The following is a 16,327-nucleotide window of genomic DNA, read 5'->3' as shown; positions in this document are numbered from 1 at the left end:
CTGCGGACAATGGGCCATTGTCCCCAAGGTGCCACCACGGGCGGTGGCCGTCGCTGGGGACACGGGGGGGGGGTGCGGGGACACCTGGAGGGTTTGGGGACACCTGAGGGGGGGGTTGGGGACATCAGGGAGGGTTTGGGGACACCAGGGAGTCTTTGGGGACGTTGCAGAGGGTTTGGGGACGTTGAGGACACTGGGGACCCTCAGGTCCCGTTGTCACCCCCACGGGGACAGCCGTGTCCCCTGTCCCCGCCCTGGGGCACGGCCGCCCCCTGTCCCCACCCAGGGGACGGCCCTGTCCCCGAGCCCATAAGTTGGGGACAGCGGGGGGGGGGCTGGCAGCGCCATGGAGGTGACACTGGGGACACTGGCGGTGGCCCTGGGGACGCTGCTGCTGCTGGGGGGTGAGGGGACAGCGGGGGACGGGGCAGGGGGGGCCTTGGGGACACGGGGGGACCGGGAATAAAGGGGACATTTGGGGACATTTGGGGGACAAAGGGGACACTGGGGGACCTTGGGGACATTGGGATGAGGGGGGACACTGGGGACTTTTGGGGACAAGGGGATAAAGGGGACACTGGGGACACTGGGTTGGGGACATTTGGATGGCGGGGGACACTGGGGACATGGGGGGACATCGGGGACGGGGGGACACTGAGGGACATTTGGGGACAAGGGGGGACACGGGGAACGTGGGAATAAAGGGGACGTGGGGACAAGAGGGGCACTGAGGGACAGAGCCCGACAGAAGGGGACATCGGGGACATCGGGGGGACACGGGAGGGGCCACGAGGCCACCGGGCCGGGTGTCCCCGTCCCCGTCCCCACCCGTGTCCCCCCCGCAGGCCCCGCCGCGCCCGCCCCTGTCCCCGAGCCCTGGGGACAAGCGGTGGTGTCACTGCTGCAGTCGCTGCTGCCCTCGGGGACAGCGCGGGGACAGGAGGGGACGCGTCCCCAGGGCCTCGGGACGTGGCTCCAGGACTTGGGGACGCGGCTCCAGGGACACCCGGGACGTCCCCAAGCACCGCGGGGACCTTGGGGACGTCCCCGAGCCCCGGCGGGACCCTGGGGACGTCCCCAAGGAGCGGGGACGTGTCCCCAGGAGGGGGGGACGCGTCCCCAAGGAGCGGGGACAGCGGGGACGCGTCCCCAAGGGCCATTCCCGCTTGTCCCGGGACAGGGGACGCGTCCCCAGGAGGAGGGGACAGGTCCCCAGCGGCCATTCCCTCCTGTCCTGGGGCACGGGACACGTCCCCAAGGGTCGTTCCCGCCTGTCCCGGCACAGGGGACAGGTCCCCAAGGAGCGGGGACAGCGGGGACACGTCCCCAGCGGCCATTCCCGCCTGTCCTGGGGCAGATCCTGGGGCAGGGGACGCGTCCCCAAGGAGCGGGGACAGCGGGGACACGTCCCCAGTGGCCTTTGCCACCTCCCCCGGCACAGGGGACAGGTCCCCAAGAGGAGGGGGCGCGTCCCCAGGGCCACCCCGCCCGGCCGGAGCGGCCGAGGGTCGCGCCCCTCGGCGACATCGGGAGCCGGGACGTGTCCGGGGACACCGAGGACAGCGAGAGCCGCGGTGAGGGGACAGCTGGGGACAGGGGAGGGGCTCTGGGGACACGCAGGGACCCCGTGTCCAGCGCTGTCCCTCTCCGTGTCCCCTCCCCAGGTTGGGGACGCTCGGAGGAGCTGCGGGAGCCGCTGTAGCGCCGGGGCTGTCCCCGGGTCGCTGTCCCCGTGTCTCCCCTGGTGTCGCCGGGTCCCTGTCGCGCTGTGCCCGCCCCGTCCCCGTGTCCCCATCCCGATTGTCCCCTCCTCTTCCCCAAGTCCCCACCGTTTCCCCGCCCTGTCCCCGATGTCCCCAATAAAGGTGGAAGCAGCAGCGTCCCCGTCCTCGTCCCTTGGGGACACCGAGGTGACACCGGGGGGGTCCCTTCCCCTGGTGACAGCGCCAGGAGAGGGGACAGGGAGGTGGCGGCGCTTGGAGGCTTTGCCTGGGGGACATCCCCAGCTCGGTGCCTCCTCTTGGGGACATCCCGGGCTCGGTGTCCCCTCCCGGGGGACTCAGCGGGTGCCCCCCCCGCCCCTGTGTCCCCGCTGTCCCCGCTGTCGCCGTCGCTGTCGCCGTTGCCACGGTGACGGGGGGTGGCGAAATCGGCCGCAAATCGCGCAAAATCTGTCAAAAATCTACTCGAGATCGCCTCAGATCACCCCCAAATCACCAGAAAGATCACCCGAAAATCGCCCCAGAAACGCCTCAGATCGCCTCAAAATCGGACAGAAATCGTTCACGGATCGCCCCGAAACGCCCCAAAATCCCTCAAAAATCCCTCGGGGACCCCCAAATCCCCTCGGGAGGCCCCAGATGGGAGGAGCTGGGGGCTGGGGACATCAGAGCCATTTTTGGGGACATCAGAGCCATTTTTGTCCCCCCCCGGGCGCGTTTTTGGGGAGTTGAGGGAGTTTGTGAGTTCCCTGAAGAGTTTTTGGGGTCATAAAGGGGATTTTTTTTGTTCCTCGTGGCGTTTTTTGGGCATTGAAGTTGTTTTTGTGCCCCCCGGGGCGGGTTTTGCGACATTAAAGGATTATTTCGTGCCCCCCCCCCCCCTCCCGCGGTGAGTTTTTTGGGCCAGTAAAGGTATTTTTGGGGACATTCCAAGCGGTTTTTGGGGACATTCCCGGCGTTCTTGGGGACATTCCCGGCGTTTTGGGGGACATCGGAGCCACTTTTGCCCCCCCCCCCCCCCCCCCGGGCGCATTTTTGGGGCCATTCGGGGAATTTTCGGGGCCGTGGAAGCCGCGTTCGGCCCCCCCGCGGGGCCCCCGCTGTCCCCTCGGTCACGGCCCCGGCCCTTGACCCCCTCCCCCCCCTCCCGTGACTTCCCGGACACCGCGGGGTGGGGGAGGGAGGGGGAGGTTTGTAACCCCCCCCCAGGACACCGGGCCGGACACTCGGACAGCCGGACACTCGGACAGCCGGACACTCGGAGCCCAGTCGGACCCTCGGCGCTGGACACTCGGACCTTCAGCCATGGCCGGAGCTGTCCTGGGGCTGCTGCTGCTGCTGCTGCCCCTGGTCCTCGGTCAGTGAGTGACCCCCCCGGGGACCCCCAGAGACCCCCTGGACACCCCAAACCGGCCCCACAGGGACCCCTGAGACCCCAGAGTGACCCAGAGTGACCCCCAGCCCCCTGGACACCCCAAACCGGCCCCACAGGGACCCCTGAGACCCCAGAGTGACCCAGAGTGACCCCCAGCCCCCTGGACACCTCAAACCGGCCCCACAGGGACCCCTGAGACCCCAGAGTGACCCAGAGTGACCCAGAGTGACCCCCAGGGACCCCTGAGACCATTCCAGAATGACCCCAGGGACCCCTGATTCCACTCCAGAGACCCCAGAGTGACCCCCAGGGACCCCACACTCGACCCACGATGACCCCCGGGACCCCCCCGGGACCCTCCCCTGCCCCCCAATGACCGCTGGGACCCCCCCCCCCCAGGGACCCCCCCTCCCCCCCCCCACTGACTGTCCCCTCGCCCCCCCCCCCAGGTGTCCCCTCGCCCCCCCCGGCCGCCCCCACGCCCTCGCTGCCCCCCCCGCGCTGTGACCCCTCGCTGGCGCCGATCGCGGGCGGCCGGGGGGAGCTGGTGGCGGGGGGGGAGGTGCTGCTCTACCGCTGCCCCCCCGGCACCGCCCCCGCGCCCACCGCGCTGCGCCGCTGCGGCCCCGACGGCAGCTGGGACCCCCTGCCCGGGGGCGGCACCGAGCCCCCCCGCTGCCAAGGTGGGGCTGGGGGCGCCGGGGGGTCCTGGGGGGGGTCCCAGGTGTGTGGGAGGGGGGTGTTTGGGAGGGGTCCTTGCGGTCGTCGGGGCGTCCCGGGGGGGGTCCCGGCGGTTCCAGGGGCTTTGGGGGGTCCCGGGGGATTCCGGGGGGGGGGGGTCGCAGGGAGTTCTCGGTGTTGTTGGGGGGGGGGGTTCCGGTGGGTTGGGGGTTCCCGGGGGGGCTCCCGGGGGGTTCCCGGGGGGTCCCGGTGGTTGCAGGGGGGGAATCCCGGGTGGTTTGGGGTTCCGGGGGGGCTCCCGGTGGTTGCAGGGAGGGAATCCCGGGTGGTTTGGGGGTCCCGGGGGGGGGTCCCGGTGGTTGCCGGGGGGGCTCCCGGTGGGTTGGGGGTTCCCGGGGGGGGGTCCCGGTGGTTCCCGGGGGGGCTCCCGGTGGGTTGGGGGTTCCCGGGGGGGGGGTCCCGGTGGTTGCAGGGGGGGCTCCCGGTGGGTTGGGGGTTCCCGGGGGGGGGTCCCGGTGGTTGCCGGGGGGGGGTCCCGGGTGGTTTGGGGTTCCGGGGGAGCTCCCGGTGGTTGCAGGGGGGGAATCCCGGGTGGTTTGGGGGTCCCGGGGGGGGTCCCGGTGGTTGCCGGGGGGGAGTCCCGGGTGGTTTGGGGGTCCCGGGGGGGGCTCCCGGTGGTCTCAGCCCCCGCTCCTGCCCCCAGCCGTGTGGTGCCCGGCGCCGCTGGAGTTCGAGCAGGGCTGGTTTTGGCCGCGGGGGGGGCGGCACGCCCCGGGCTCGGTGCTGCGCTACGGCTGCGCGGGGGGGTTCACCCTGCGCGGCCCCCCCGAGCGGCGCTGCGGGGCCGGGGGGCGCTGGGAGGGGCCCGACCCCGTCTGCGACGATGGATGTAAGGGGGGGGGGGGGATTTGGGGAGGGGTCCTGGGGGTCCTGGGGGGGCCAGGGTGGCATTGGGAGGTCTTGGGGGGGGTCCTGGGGGGGGTCTGAGGGCTCCTGGGGGGGCCCCGGTGGTGTTCTGGAGGGTCCCACGGGGGTTTCCGGGGTGTTTTGGGGTGTTCTGGGTGGGTTTGGGGTGGTTTTGGTGTTCTTTTGGTGGTTTTGGTGGTTTTTTGGTGGTTTTGGGTGGGTTTGCGGTTGTTTTGGGGTGGTTTTTGGGTGGTTTTGGGTGGTTTTTTAGTGGTTTTGGTGGTTTTTTGGTGGTTTTGGTGGTTTTTTTGGTGGTTTTGGGTGGGTTTGCGGTGGTTTTGGGGTGGTTTTTTGGCGATTTGGGTGGGTTTTAGTGGTTTTGGGTGGGTTTGTGGTGATTTTGGGGTGGGTTTGGTGTTTTTTGGTGGTTTTGGGTGGTTCTTGGGTGGTTTGGGGTAGTTTTGCGTGGGTTTGGGTGGGTTTGGTGTTCTTTTGGTGGTTTTGGGTGGGTTTGCGGTGGTTTTGGGGTGGTTTTTTTGGTGGTTTTTGGGTGATTTTGGTGTTTTTTAGTGGTTTTGGGTGGGTTTGTGGTGGTTTTTGGGTGGGTTTGGTGTTTTTTGGTGGTTTTGGGGTGGTTTTGGGGTAGTTTTTGGGTGGTTTTGGTGGGTTTGCGGTTGTTTTGGGGTGTTTTTTTGGGCGATTTTGGTGGGGTTTACTGGTTTTGGGTGGGTTTGTGGTGATTTTGGGGTGGGTTTGGTGTTTTTTTTGGTGGTTTTGGGGTGGTTTTGGGGTAGTTTTGGGGTGGGTTTTGGTGTTTTTTTGGGTGGCTTTGTGGCTCTGACCCCCCCCGTCCCCCCAGCCGGTGACTGCCCGGCCCCGGCCGTGCCCCCGGGGGCGTCCATGGAGGGGTCGCGGGCCCGGTTCGGCGTGGAGGGGGTGGTTCGGTTCCGGTGCCGCCCGGGGCTGCAGCTGGTGGGCTCGGCCGAGCGCCGCTGCCTCGAGGGGGGGGCGTGGAGCGGCACCGAGCCCCGGTGCCGAGGTGAGGGGGGGTCCCGGGGGGGACAGAGGGACAGAGGGACCGGGGGTTCTGGGGGGTTCTGGAGCGGCACCGAGCCCCGTGCAGAGGTGAGGGCGGGTCCCGGGGGGGCGCGGGGGAGGCACAGAGGGAGTGGGGGGGGGTTCTGGGGGGTCCTGGGGGTGCTGAGCCCCAGTGACGGAATGAGGGGCTGGGGGCAGCGGGGGAGTCCCGAGGGGCTGGGGGGGCTCTGAGCCCCGAGGATGCTGCGAGGGGGGGTCCCGGAGGTGACCCCGTGTCCCCCCCCCCCCCCCCCCCCCCGTGTCCCCCAGACCCCAACGCCTTCGACATCCCCGAGGACGTGGCCGAGGCGTTCCTGGCGTCCCTCACCCAGACCGTGGAGGCGGCCGAGGCCAACCGCAGCCATGGTGGGGGTCCCGGGGGGGTCACTGGGGGCTCCCGGAGCCTTTTGGGGACGGTTCCCCCCCCACAGGGAGGGGTCCCGAGGGTCCCGGTGGGTCCGGGAGGGTCCCGGTGGTCTCAGCCCCCTCCCCCCACACCCAATACTGAGGGTCCCTGAGGGTCCGGGGGGCTCCGATGGGTCTCGGGGGGTCCCGGGGCTGTCTCGGGGGGGGTCTCAGGGTGGTCGCGGCCCCCCCAGACCCCACGCTGAAGCGGCGGATCCGGCTGGAGGCGGGCGCGGCGCTGAACGTGTTCCTGGTGCTCGACGCCTCGCAGAGCGTCAGCCCCCGCGACTACGAGGACGCGCGGAGCGCGCTCAGCGAGCTCGTGGAGAAGGTGGCACCCCCAGAAATGCCGAAAACACCCCAAAAAACCTCCCCGGGGACCCCAGAAACACCAAAAACACCCCCAAAACCCCCCAAAACTACCCCAGAAACGCTGTAAACACCCCAAAAAACCGCCCTGGGGACCCCAGAAACACCAAAAACACCCCCAAAAAAAACCCTGGGGACCCCAGAAACACCAAAAACACCCCCAAAAAAACCCCAAACTACCCCAGAAACGCCGGAAACACCCCAAAAACCCCCCCCCGGGGACCCCAGAAACACCAAAAACACCCCAAAAAAACCCCAAAACTACCCCAGAAACGCCGGAAACACCCCAAAAACCCCCCCCCCGGGGACCCCAAAAACACCCCCAAAAAACCCCAGAAACGCCGAAAACACCCCCAAAACCCCAGAAAACTACCCCAGAAACGCCGAAAACACCCCAAACCCCCTAGGGGACCTCAGAAACACCAGAAACACCCAAAAAAAACCCCAGAAAACTACCCCAGAAATGCCGAAAACACCCCAAAAAACCGCCCTGGGGACCCCAGAAACACCAAAAACACCCCAAAAACCCCCAAACCACCCCAGAAACCCCAAAAAGCCACACCAGGAACCCCAAAAACCATCCTGGGAACTCGAACCCCCCCTCGAAAACATCACGGGAAACCTCTGAAAGCCCCCAAAGCACCCAGGGAACCCCGAAACCACCCCAAAACCCCAAAATCCCTTCCAGACTCCCTCCAAATCCCCTCTGGGAGCCCCCAAATCCCCTTTAGACCCCCACAGCTCCCCTTTAAATCCCCCAAACCCCCTCAGAGCCCCCCAAATCCCTTCTACCGCCCCTAAACCCCCTCAGAGCCCCCAAATCCCTTCTACCGCCCCTAAACCCCCTCAGAGTCCCCAAATCCCTTCTACCGCCCCTAAACCCCCCCTCAGAGCCCCCCAAATCCCTTCTACCGCCCCTAAACCCCCTCAGAGCCCCCCAAATCCCTTCTACCGCCCCTAAACCCCCTCAGAGTCCCCAAATCCCTTCTACCGCCCCATAACCCCCCTCAGAGCCCCCAAATTCCTTCTACCGCCCCTAAACCCCCCCTCAGAGTCCCCAAATCCCTTCTACCGCCCCACAACCCCCTCAGAGCCCCCAAATCCCTTCTACCGCCCCATAACCCCCTCAGAGCCCCCAAATCCCTTCTGGGACGCCCCTAAACCCCCTCAGAGTCCCCACATCCCTTCTACCGCCCCATAACCCCCTCAGAGTCCCCAAATCCCTTCTACCGCCCCTAAACCCCCCCTCAGAGTCCCCAAATCCCTTCTACCGCCCCTAAACCCCCTCAGAGCCCTCAAATCCCTTCTACCCGCCCCTAAACCCCCCCTCAGAGCCCCCAAATCCCTTCTGGGACGCCCCTAAACCCCCTCAGAGCCCCCAAATCCCTTCTACCGCCCCTAAACTCCCCCTCAGAGCCCCCCAAATCCCTTCTACCGCCCCTAAACTCCCCCTCAGAGCCCCCAAATCCCTTCTACCGCCCCTAAACCCCCCCTCAGAGTCCCCAAATCCCTTCTACCGCCCCATAACCCCCTCAGAGCCCCCCAAAATCCCTTCTACCGCCCCTAAACTCCCCCTCAGAGCCCCCAAATCCCTTCTACCGCCCCTAAACCCCCCCTCAGAGTCCCCAAATCCCTTCTACCGCCCCTAAACTCCCCCTCAGAGCCCCCAAATCCCTTCTACCGCCCCTAAACTCCCCCTCAGAGCCCCCCAAATCCCTTCTACCGCCCCATAACCCCCTCAGAGCCCCCAAATCCCTTCTACCGCCCCATAACCCCCTCAGAGCCCCCAAATCCCTTCTGGGACGCCCCTAAACCCCCTCAGAGCCCCCCAAATCCCTTCTACCGCCCCATAACCCTCCCCGGGAGCCCCCAAACCCCTTGTCCCCCCTCCCAAATCCCCCTTAAAACGCCCCCAGGCTCCGCTGGAGCCCCCCCGAGCCCCTCTGAGCCCCCGTTGCCCGCAGATCGCCAGCTATGGGGCGGCCCCGCGCTATGGGGTGATCACGTTCGGGTCGCAGGCGCGGGTGGTGCTGAGCCCCACGGAGCCGCGGGCGGCCGACAGCGCCTGGGTCCGGGAGCAGCTCGAGGGGCTGCCCCTGGAAGGTGGGGGGGTCCTGGGGGGGTTTGGGGGGTCCTGGGGGGGATTTGGGGGCTCTGGGGGTTCCGGGAATGGGGTCCGGGAGCAGCTCGAGGGGCTGCCCCTGGAAGGTGGGGGGGTTTGAGGGGCCCTGGGGGGATTTTGGGGCTCTGGGGGTCCCGGGAATGGGGTCCGGGAGCAGCTCGAGGGGCTGCCCCTGGAAGGTGGGGGGGTTTGGGGGGTCCTGGGGGGGATTTGGGGGGGTCCTGGGGGGGTTTGGGGGGTCCTGGGGGTTCCGGGAATGGGGTCCGGGAGCAGCTCGAGGGGCTGCCCCTGGAAGGTGGGGCGGTTTGGGGAGTCATGGGGGGGTTTGGGGGGTCCTGGGGGGATTTTAGGGGTCTGGGGGTCCCGGGAATGGGGTCCGGGGGCGGCTCGAGGGGCTGCCCCTGGAAGGTGGGGGGGTTTGGGGGGCCCTGGGGGGGTTTGGGGGGGTTTGGGGGGTCCTGGGGGTTCCGGGAATGGGGTCCGGGAGCAGCTCGAGGGGCTGCCCCTGGAAGGTGGGGGGGTTTGGGGGGATTTGGGGGGTCCTGGGGGGATTTGGGCAGATTTGGGGGGGTCCTGGGGGATTTGGGGAGTCCTGGGGGATTTGGGGGTTTCTGGGGAGGTTTTGGGGTCTCTGTGTGCTCTGTGGAGTCTCTCTGTGTTCCGTGTGGGTTCGGGGGGGCTCTGGGGGGTGTTTTTGGGGTCTCCCTGACCCCCCCGCGCCCCCAGCCCACTCCCAGGCCCCCGGCACGAACCTGGCCGGGGCGCTGCGGGCCGTGTACGAGCTCCTGGTGCAGCAGGAACGGGCGGAGCAGCTGCGGGGGCTGCGGCCCGCCCCGGTCACCAACAGCACCCGGCACGTCATCGTCATCATGACCGACGGTGGGGACCCCCCGGGACCCTCCAAGACCCCCCCGGAACCCCCACGGGGCCCCCAGGAATCCCCCATTGGGACCTCCCCAAATCCTCTGGGACCCCTTGAATTCCTCCGTATCCCCCTGGGACGCCCCGAAATCCCCTTGGGAACCCCCCCCAAATCTCCGTTGGGACCCCCAGGAATCGCCCTGGGACCTCCCCAAATCCCCTGGGACCCCTTAAATTCCTCCGAATCCCCGAGACCCCCCTGGGAGCCCCGAAATCTCCTTGGGAACCCCCCCAAACTCCCTGGGAGCCCCCGAAATCCCCACTGGGACCTCCCCAAATCCCCTGGGACCCCTTAAATTCCTCCGAATCCCCGAGACCCCCCCTGGGAGCCCCGAAATCTCCTTGGGAATCTCCCGAATCTCCGTTGGGACTCCCGGGAATCCCGCATTGGGACCTCCCCAAACCCTCTGGGACCCCTTGAATTCCTCAGAATCCCCCTGGGACGCCCCAAAATCTCCTTGGGAATCCCCCAAATCTCCCTTGGGACCCCCAGGAATCCCCCACTGGGACCTCCCCAAATCCTCTGGGACCCCTTGAATTCCTCAGAATCCCCCTGGGACGCCCCAAAATCTCCTTGGGAATCCCCCAAATCTCCCTTGGGACCCCCAGGAATCCCCCACTGGGACCTCCCCAAATCCTCTGGGACCCCTTGAATTCCTCAGAATCCCCCTGGGACGCCCCGAAATCTCCTTGGGAATCTCCCAAATCTCCCTTGGGATCCCCAGGAATCGCCCTGGGACGCTCCAAAATCCCCTGGGACCCCTTAAATTCCTCAGACTCCCCGAGACCCCCCTGGGAGCCCCGAAATCTCCTTGGGAATCTCCCGAATCTCCGTTGGGACCCCCGGGAATCCCCCGGGGACCTCCCCAAATCCTCTGGGACCCCTTAAATTCGTCCAAATCCCCCTGGGAGCCCCCGAAATCCCCACTGGGAGCTCCAAAATCCCCGGGGACCCCTTAAATTCCTCAGAATCCCCCTGGGACGCCCCGAAATCTCCTCGGGAACCCCCCCAAACTCCCTGGGAGCCCCTAAATCCCCCCCGTGCCCCCCCAGGCCAAGCCAACATGGGGGGGTCCCCGGTGCCCGTCCTGCACCAGATCCGGGAGCTGCTGAGCATCGGGAGAGACCCCCAGAACGACCGCGAGGATTTCCTGGGTGGGTCTGGGGGGTCCCGGGGGGTCCTGGGTGGGTCTGGGGGGTCCCGGGGGGTCCTGGGGACATCTTGGTGTGCTGGGGGATGTTTTGAGGGGGTTTGGGGCGTTTTTTTGGGGTGGTTTGGGGTGCTGGGGGTGTGTTCTGGTGGGTTTTGGGGGTGGTTTTGGGGTGTTTTTGGGTACTTTAGGGTGCCCTGACCCCCCATTTCCTCCCCCCAGACATTTACGCCTTCGGGGTTGGGGATTTGGGGTGGTTTTGGGTATTTTTGGGGTGCTGGGGGGTGTTCTGGTGGGTTTTGGGGTATTTTTTGGTACTTTAGGGTGCCCTGACCCCCCATTCCCTCCCCCCAGACGTTTACACCTTCGGGCTGAGGGATTTGGGGTGGTTTTGGGTATTTTGGGGTACTTTAGAGTGTTCTGGTGGGGTTTTGGGGTATTTTTGGGGTGTTTTGGGGTATTTTTGGGTACTTTAGGTTGCCCTGACCCCCCGTTTCCTCCCCCCAGACGTTTACGCCTTCGGGCTGGGGGAGGACGCCGGCGACCACGGCGAGCTCCTGAACGCGCTGGCGTCGCACAAGGCGGGGGAGCAGCACGTGTTCTTCCTGAGGGGCACCGAGGAGCTGCAGGAGGTGTTCCACCGCATGATCGGTACCCGGAGACCCCAAAACCACCCCAAAACCACCCCAAAACCACCCCAAATCACCCCAAAAACCCCCGGAGCCCCCCAGGGGAGCAGCACGTGTTCTTCCTGAGGGGCACCGAGGAGCTGCAGGAGGGGTTCCACCGCATGATCGGTACCCGGAGACCCCAAAACCACCCCAAATCCCCCCCAAATCCCCCCCAAAACCACCCCAAATCACCCCCAGAACCCCCGGAGCCCCCCAGGGGAGCAGCACGTGTTCCTCCCGAGGGGCACCGAGGAGCTGCAGGAGGGGTTCCACCGCACAGTCGGTACCCAAACACCCCCAAGTCACCCCAAAATCAGCCCCGGGACCTTCAAACACCCCCCCAAAACTGCCCTGGGACCCCCAAACCTCCCCGAGACCCCAAAACCCCCAAGGAGTTCGTCCTGAGGAGGCTCTCCCACCACTACCGGGGGACCCCAAAATCACCCCAAGGACCCCCGAAATCCCATCAGGACCCCCGCAGAGCCCCTCAGGACCCCCCAAAACCCCTCCCCGTGCCCCCCCCCCCCCAGATGAGAGCTCCACCCTGGACCTGTGCGGGGTCAGCCTGGAGTTCTCCAAGGCCGAGGAGCGCGAGAGGAACCCCTGGGAGGTGACGGTGACAGTGACGGTGAGGGGGGGGTCCGGGGGGGTCTGGGGGGGGTCCCAGGGGGTTTTTGGGGCCCCCTCTGACCCTTCACTCCTCCCTTTTCCCCCCCTCCCAGCGGCCCGGGCGGGGCCAGGAGCGCTGCCAGGGGTCACTCGTGTCCCCCTACTTCGTGCTGACCGCTGCCCACTGCTTCACCCTGGAGGACCAGCCGGCCTGGCTGGGCGTGGACATCGGTCAGGGGACACCTGGGGACACCCCCAATGGCCCGGGGACTCCCTAAAACCCTGGGGACCTCCCCCCCCCCCCAAACCCCCTGACGTCCCCCCCCAAAGCCCCCCGGCACAGCCCGACCCCCGCACCCCCGGGGGACCCCCGAGCTCGGGGTCACCTCTGTGTCCCCCGCATCCCCCCGGCTCGGGGGGCTCGTGGGGGTCCCCGCCAGCCCCCCCTGAGCCCCCCGTGTCCCCCCCCAGGCCTGCGGGAGCGCCGGGGGGTGGCGGGGCTGTTCCTGCACCCCGAGTTCCGCCTGGGCGCTCGGCGCGACCCGCGGCGTCCCCGAGTTCTACGACTTCGACGTGGCCCTGGTGCAGCTGGACCGGGCCGTGCCCCCCCTCGCCCACCCACCGGTGAGGGGGCTGGAGGGGGTCTGGGGGGGTTCTGAGGGGTCTCAGGGGGCGTTTTGGGGCGCTGACCCCTCCCCACCTCTGTGCCCCCTCGCCAGCCCCATCTGCATCCCCTGCACCGAGGGGGCGTCGCGGGCGCTGCGGCTGCCGGAGAGGAGCTCGTGCCAGGACCACCGTGAGCCCCCCCGGGACCCCCGGGACCCCACAGAAACCCCCCCCAGACCCAAATAGGGCCCCCAACCCCCCCAAAACACCCCCACAGTGCCCGGGAAGCTCCCCCGGGACCCCCCCAAAAACCCGCCCAGCTGTTCCCTGTCCCTTCCTGACCCTCCCTGGGACCCCCCCCCCCCCCCAATTCCCTGCCCCCCTCTCCAGGACCCCCCTGACCCCCTCCCCCCCCGTGCCCCCCAGGCCGCCTCCTGCTGCCCCCCAAGAACGTCGAGGCGTTTTTCCTGTCCCCCCGCAGCGGCGCGGGGCTGCAGCGGCAGAAGGTGCTGCTCAAGCTGGGGGACCAGGTGGGGACGTGTGACACCCCCGCGTCCGTCTGTCCCCTCCCGGTGTCTGTCTGTCACCCCCTGCGGACGTGTGACACCCCCGCGTCCGTCTGTCCCCTCCCGGTGTCCGTCTGTCCCCTCCCCGCGTCTGTCTGTCCCTGTCTCTGTCTGTCCCTGCGTCTCCCTATGTCCATCTGTCCCTGCTGACTCCGTGTCCTCGTTGCCCTCTGACCTCTCGGTGTCCTCTCTGTCCCCACTGACCAGCGCTGTCCCCTGTGTCCCTGCTGATCCCTCGGTGTCCCCTCTGTCCCCTCGGTGTCCCCTCGGACCCCTGTGTCCCTGCTGTCCCCTCGGTGTCCCCTCTGTTCCCCTGTGTCCCTGCTGTCCCCTCGGTGTCCCCTCTGTCCCCTCGGTGTCCCCTCTGGCCCCGCTGACCGCCGCTGTCCCCCTGTGTCCAGCGGGCTCTGTGCGAGGCCGACGCCCTCCGGGCCACCCCCTACGCCAACGCGACCTCTCTGGCCGACGTGGTCACCCCCCGGTTCCTGTGCTCGGGGGGCACCGAGCCCCAGGTGGACCCCAACGCCTGCCCCGGTACGCACCAGTATAAACCAGTCTGAACTGGTACAGACCGGGATAAACCAGTCTGAACCAGCACAAACCACCACAGCTCTCCCAAAAAAGCCCCACACCGACCCCAAAGGCCTCGTCCCTTCCCCCAGTTCACCCCGGTTTGTCCCAGTGCCTCCCAGTCCATCCCAGTTTCCCCCCGCAGGCGACTCCGGGGGCCCCGTCGTCGTCACCTGGGGGAAGCGACACTTCCAGGTCAGCGGGGACATGGCGGGGGCACTGGGGGGACACTGGGGTGGACACTGGGGGGACACTGGGGGGGTCTGGGGACACTGGGATGGACACTGGGGGAGTCTGGGGGCACTGGGATGGACACTGGGGGGGTCTGGGGACACTGGGATGGACACTGGGACAAACTGGTGGTCCCAGGTGTGGGCTGACCGGCTGGGGCGGGGTCCCTGACCCCCAGGTGAGCCCTGGCTGTGTGTGGCCAGCTCTGGGTGTGGCCACTGACCCCCGGGTGCCCGCAGGTGGGCGTGGTCAGCTGGGGCGTGGTGTCCGGGTGCCGCCAGGGCCGGGCGCAGTCCCACGCCCGCGACTTCCACATCAGCGTCTTCGAGGTGCTGCCCTGGCTGCGCGAGCGCCTGCGCGACGAGGACCTGGGCTTCCTGCCCTGAGCCGGACACGGCCGGACAGGGCTGGACACACCCTGGAACTACCCCGGAACCACCCTGGACACAGCTGGACACGGCCAGATACCCCTGAAACCACCCTGGACACAACTGGACACAGCCAGATACCCCCTGGAACCACCCTGGACACAACTGGACACGGCCAGATACCCCCTGGAACCACCCTGGACACAACTGGACATGGCCAGATACCCCCTGGAACCACCCTGGACACAGCCAGGTATCCCTGGAACCACCCCGGACACAACTGGACGTGGCCAGATAGTCCTGGAACCACCCTGGACACAACTGGACACAGCCAGATACTCTCTGGAACCATCCCGGACACAGCCGGACATGGCCAGATACCCCCGGGAACCACCCTGGACACAACTGGACATGGCCAGATACCTCTGGAACCGCCCTGGACACAACTGGACATGGCCAGATACCTCTGGAACCACCCTAGACGCAGCTGGACACGGTCAGATACCCCCGGACATGGCCTGGACACAACTGGACACAGCCATATACCCCCTGGAACCACCCCGGACACAGCCGGACACGGCCAGATACCCCCTGGAACCACTCTGGACACAGCTGGACACAGCTGGACACAGCCAAACACCCCGGGAACCACCCTGGACACAACTGGACCCAGCCATATACCCCCTGGAACCACCCCAGACACAGCCGGACACGGCCAGATACCCCCTGGAACCACCCTGGACACAACTGGATACAGCCAAATACCCCTGGAACCACCCTGGACAAAGCCAGGTATCCCCAGGACTACCCTGGACACAAGTGGACAGAGCTGGACATGTCCAGACACACCTGGGGACGCCTGGACACGGCCTGCACCCACCTGGACCCACCTGGACCCACCCTGGACCTACCTGGACCCACCTGGACACCCCCTGGACGCACCCTGGACACGCCCTCCCCCCCCCGGTGTCACCGAGCACCCACCACCAGCGGGACCCGGGAGGATCCAGGAGGTCCCCGAGGTGTCCCCGGCGCGTCCCCAGCTCCCCCGGTGACAATAAAGGCGTCCCTGTCCCCCCCGGGTGCCCCCCCGCGCTGACCACGAGCCCGCCGTGTCCGTGCCGTCCTTTATTGTCCCCCGAACAGGTCCTCGTTGTACACCACCTGCGAGCGCTTGTCCCGGTGCGAGCCCTTGGCGCTGTTCTTCACGGCTGGGGGGGCACGGGCCGGGGTCAGGGGGGGTGGGCGCCACCCCAGGGACACCCCCCCCCCCCCAGAGACCCCCGGGAGCGCCCCTAGACTCACCCAGGGACCCCCAGAGCGACTTCCCGGTGGCGGCGTCCAGCATGGGCTGCTTGCGGGCGATGCTGACCTTGAGCTGCACGTCCTGGACCACGGCCCCGTTCAGCTGCGGGGGAGGGGGCGGGGGTCAGCGGGGCAGGGACCCCTCCCCGGGACCCCCAAAAGCCGCCCCAAAGCCAGCCCGGCCCCACCTCGGCCATGGCCTGGTCGGCCGACTCCATCTTCTCGTAGGTGACGAAGGCGCAGCTGAGGGGACAGAGGGAAGGGGTGGGGCACTCAGGACACGCCCACGATGACCACACCCTGTCCTGGCCACACCCACACCGCCAATAATTAACCCTACCCGCTTTGGCCACACCCCTAATGGCCACACCCACACCAATAATTAACCCCTGCCTGCTTTGGCCACACCGCTAATGGCCACACCCACACCAATAATTAACCCCGCCCGCTTTGGCCACACCGCTAATGGCCACACCCACACCGCCAATAATTAACCCCGCCCACTTTGGCCACACCGCTAATGGCCACACCCACACCGCCAATAATTAACCCCGCCCGCTTTGGCCACACCCCTAATGACCACACCCACACCGCCAATAATTAACCCCGCCCGCTTTGGCCACACCCCTAATGGCCACACCCACAGTGCCAATAATTAACCCCGCCCGCTTTG

At 67.2% G+C, this 16,327-nt stretch overlaps 1 protein-coding gene and 2 long non-coding RNA genes across 3 annotated transcripts; 1 reads left to right on the top strand and 2 right to left on the bottom strand.

Moving 5' to 3' along the window:
- Positions 1–2,621: 2,621 nt before the first annotated feature.
- Positions 2,622–14,459, top strand: CFB (complement factor B). The gene is given in 19 exon segments (XM_048293038.1): positions 2,622–3,078; positions 3,546–3,779; positions 4,481–4,666; positions 5,543–5,722; positions 6,031–6,126; positions 6,360–6,496; positions 8,499–8,637; positions 9,383–9,535; positions 10,631–10,732; positions 11,236–11,379; positions 11,930–12,027; positions 12,122–12,239; positions 12,480–12,622; positions 12,625–12,632; positions 12,728–12,804; positions 13,041–13,144; positions 13,582–13,714; positions 13,896–13,945; positions 14,221–14,459. Coding segments are annotated over 19 exon segments (2,301 nt in total). The 5' UTR covers positions 2,622–3,026; the 3' UTR covers positions 14,368–14,459.
- Positions 14,460–14,647: 188 nt separating this feature from the next.
- Positions 14,648–15,371, bottom strand: LOC125320641. Its single transcript, XR_007201233.1, has 2 exons — positions 15,086–15,371; positions 14,648–14,971 (listed from the first exon to the last, which is right to left on the bottom strand). It is a non-coding gene; the product is annotated as an uncharacterized LOC125320641 (long non-coding RNA).
- A 91-nt stretch (positions 15,372–15,462) lies between these two features.
- On the bottom strand, positions 15,463–15,984 carry LOC125320640. The gene is made up of 3 exons (XR_007201232.1): positions 15,843–15,984; positions 15,655–15,757; positions 15,463–15,560 (listed from the first exon to the last, which is right to left on the bottom strand). It is a non-coding gene; the product is annotated as an uncharacterized LOC125320640 (long non-coding RNA).
- Positions 15,985–16,327: the final 343 nt, after the last annotated feature.

The sequence above is a fragment of the Corvus hawaiiensis genome (assembly GCF_020740725.1).
Source record: "Corvus hawaiiensis isolate bCorHaw1 chromosome 31 unlocalized genomic scaffold, bCorHaw1.pri.cur SUPER_31b, whole genome shotgun sequence".
NCBI classification, from domain to species: domain Eukaryota; kingdom Metazoa; phylum Chordata; class Aves; order Passeriformes; family Corvidae; genus Corvus; species Corvus hawaiiensis.
This window is presented reverse-complemented; position numbering and strand designations above follow the sequence as displayed.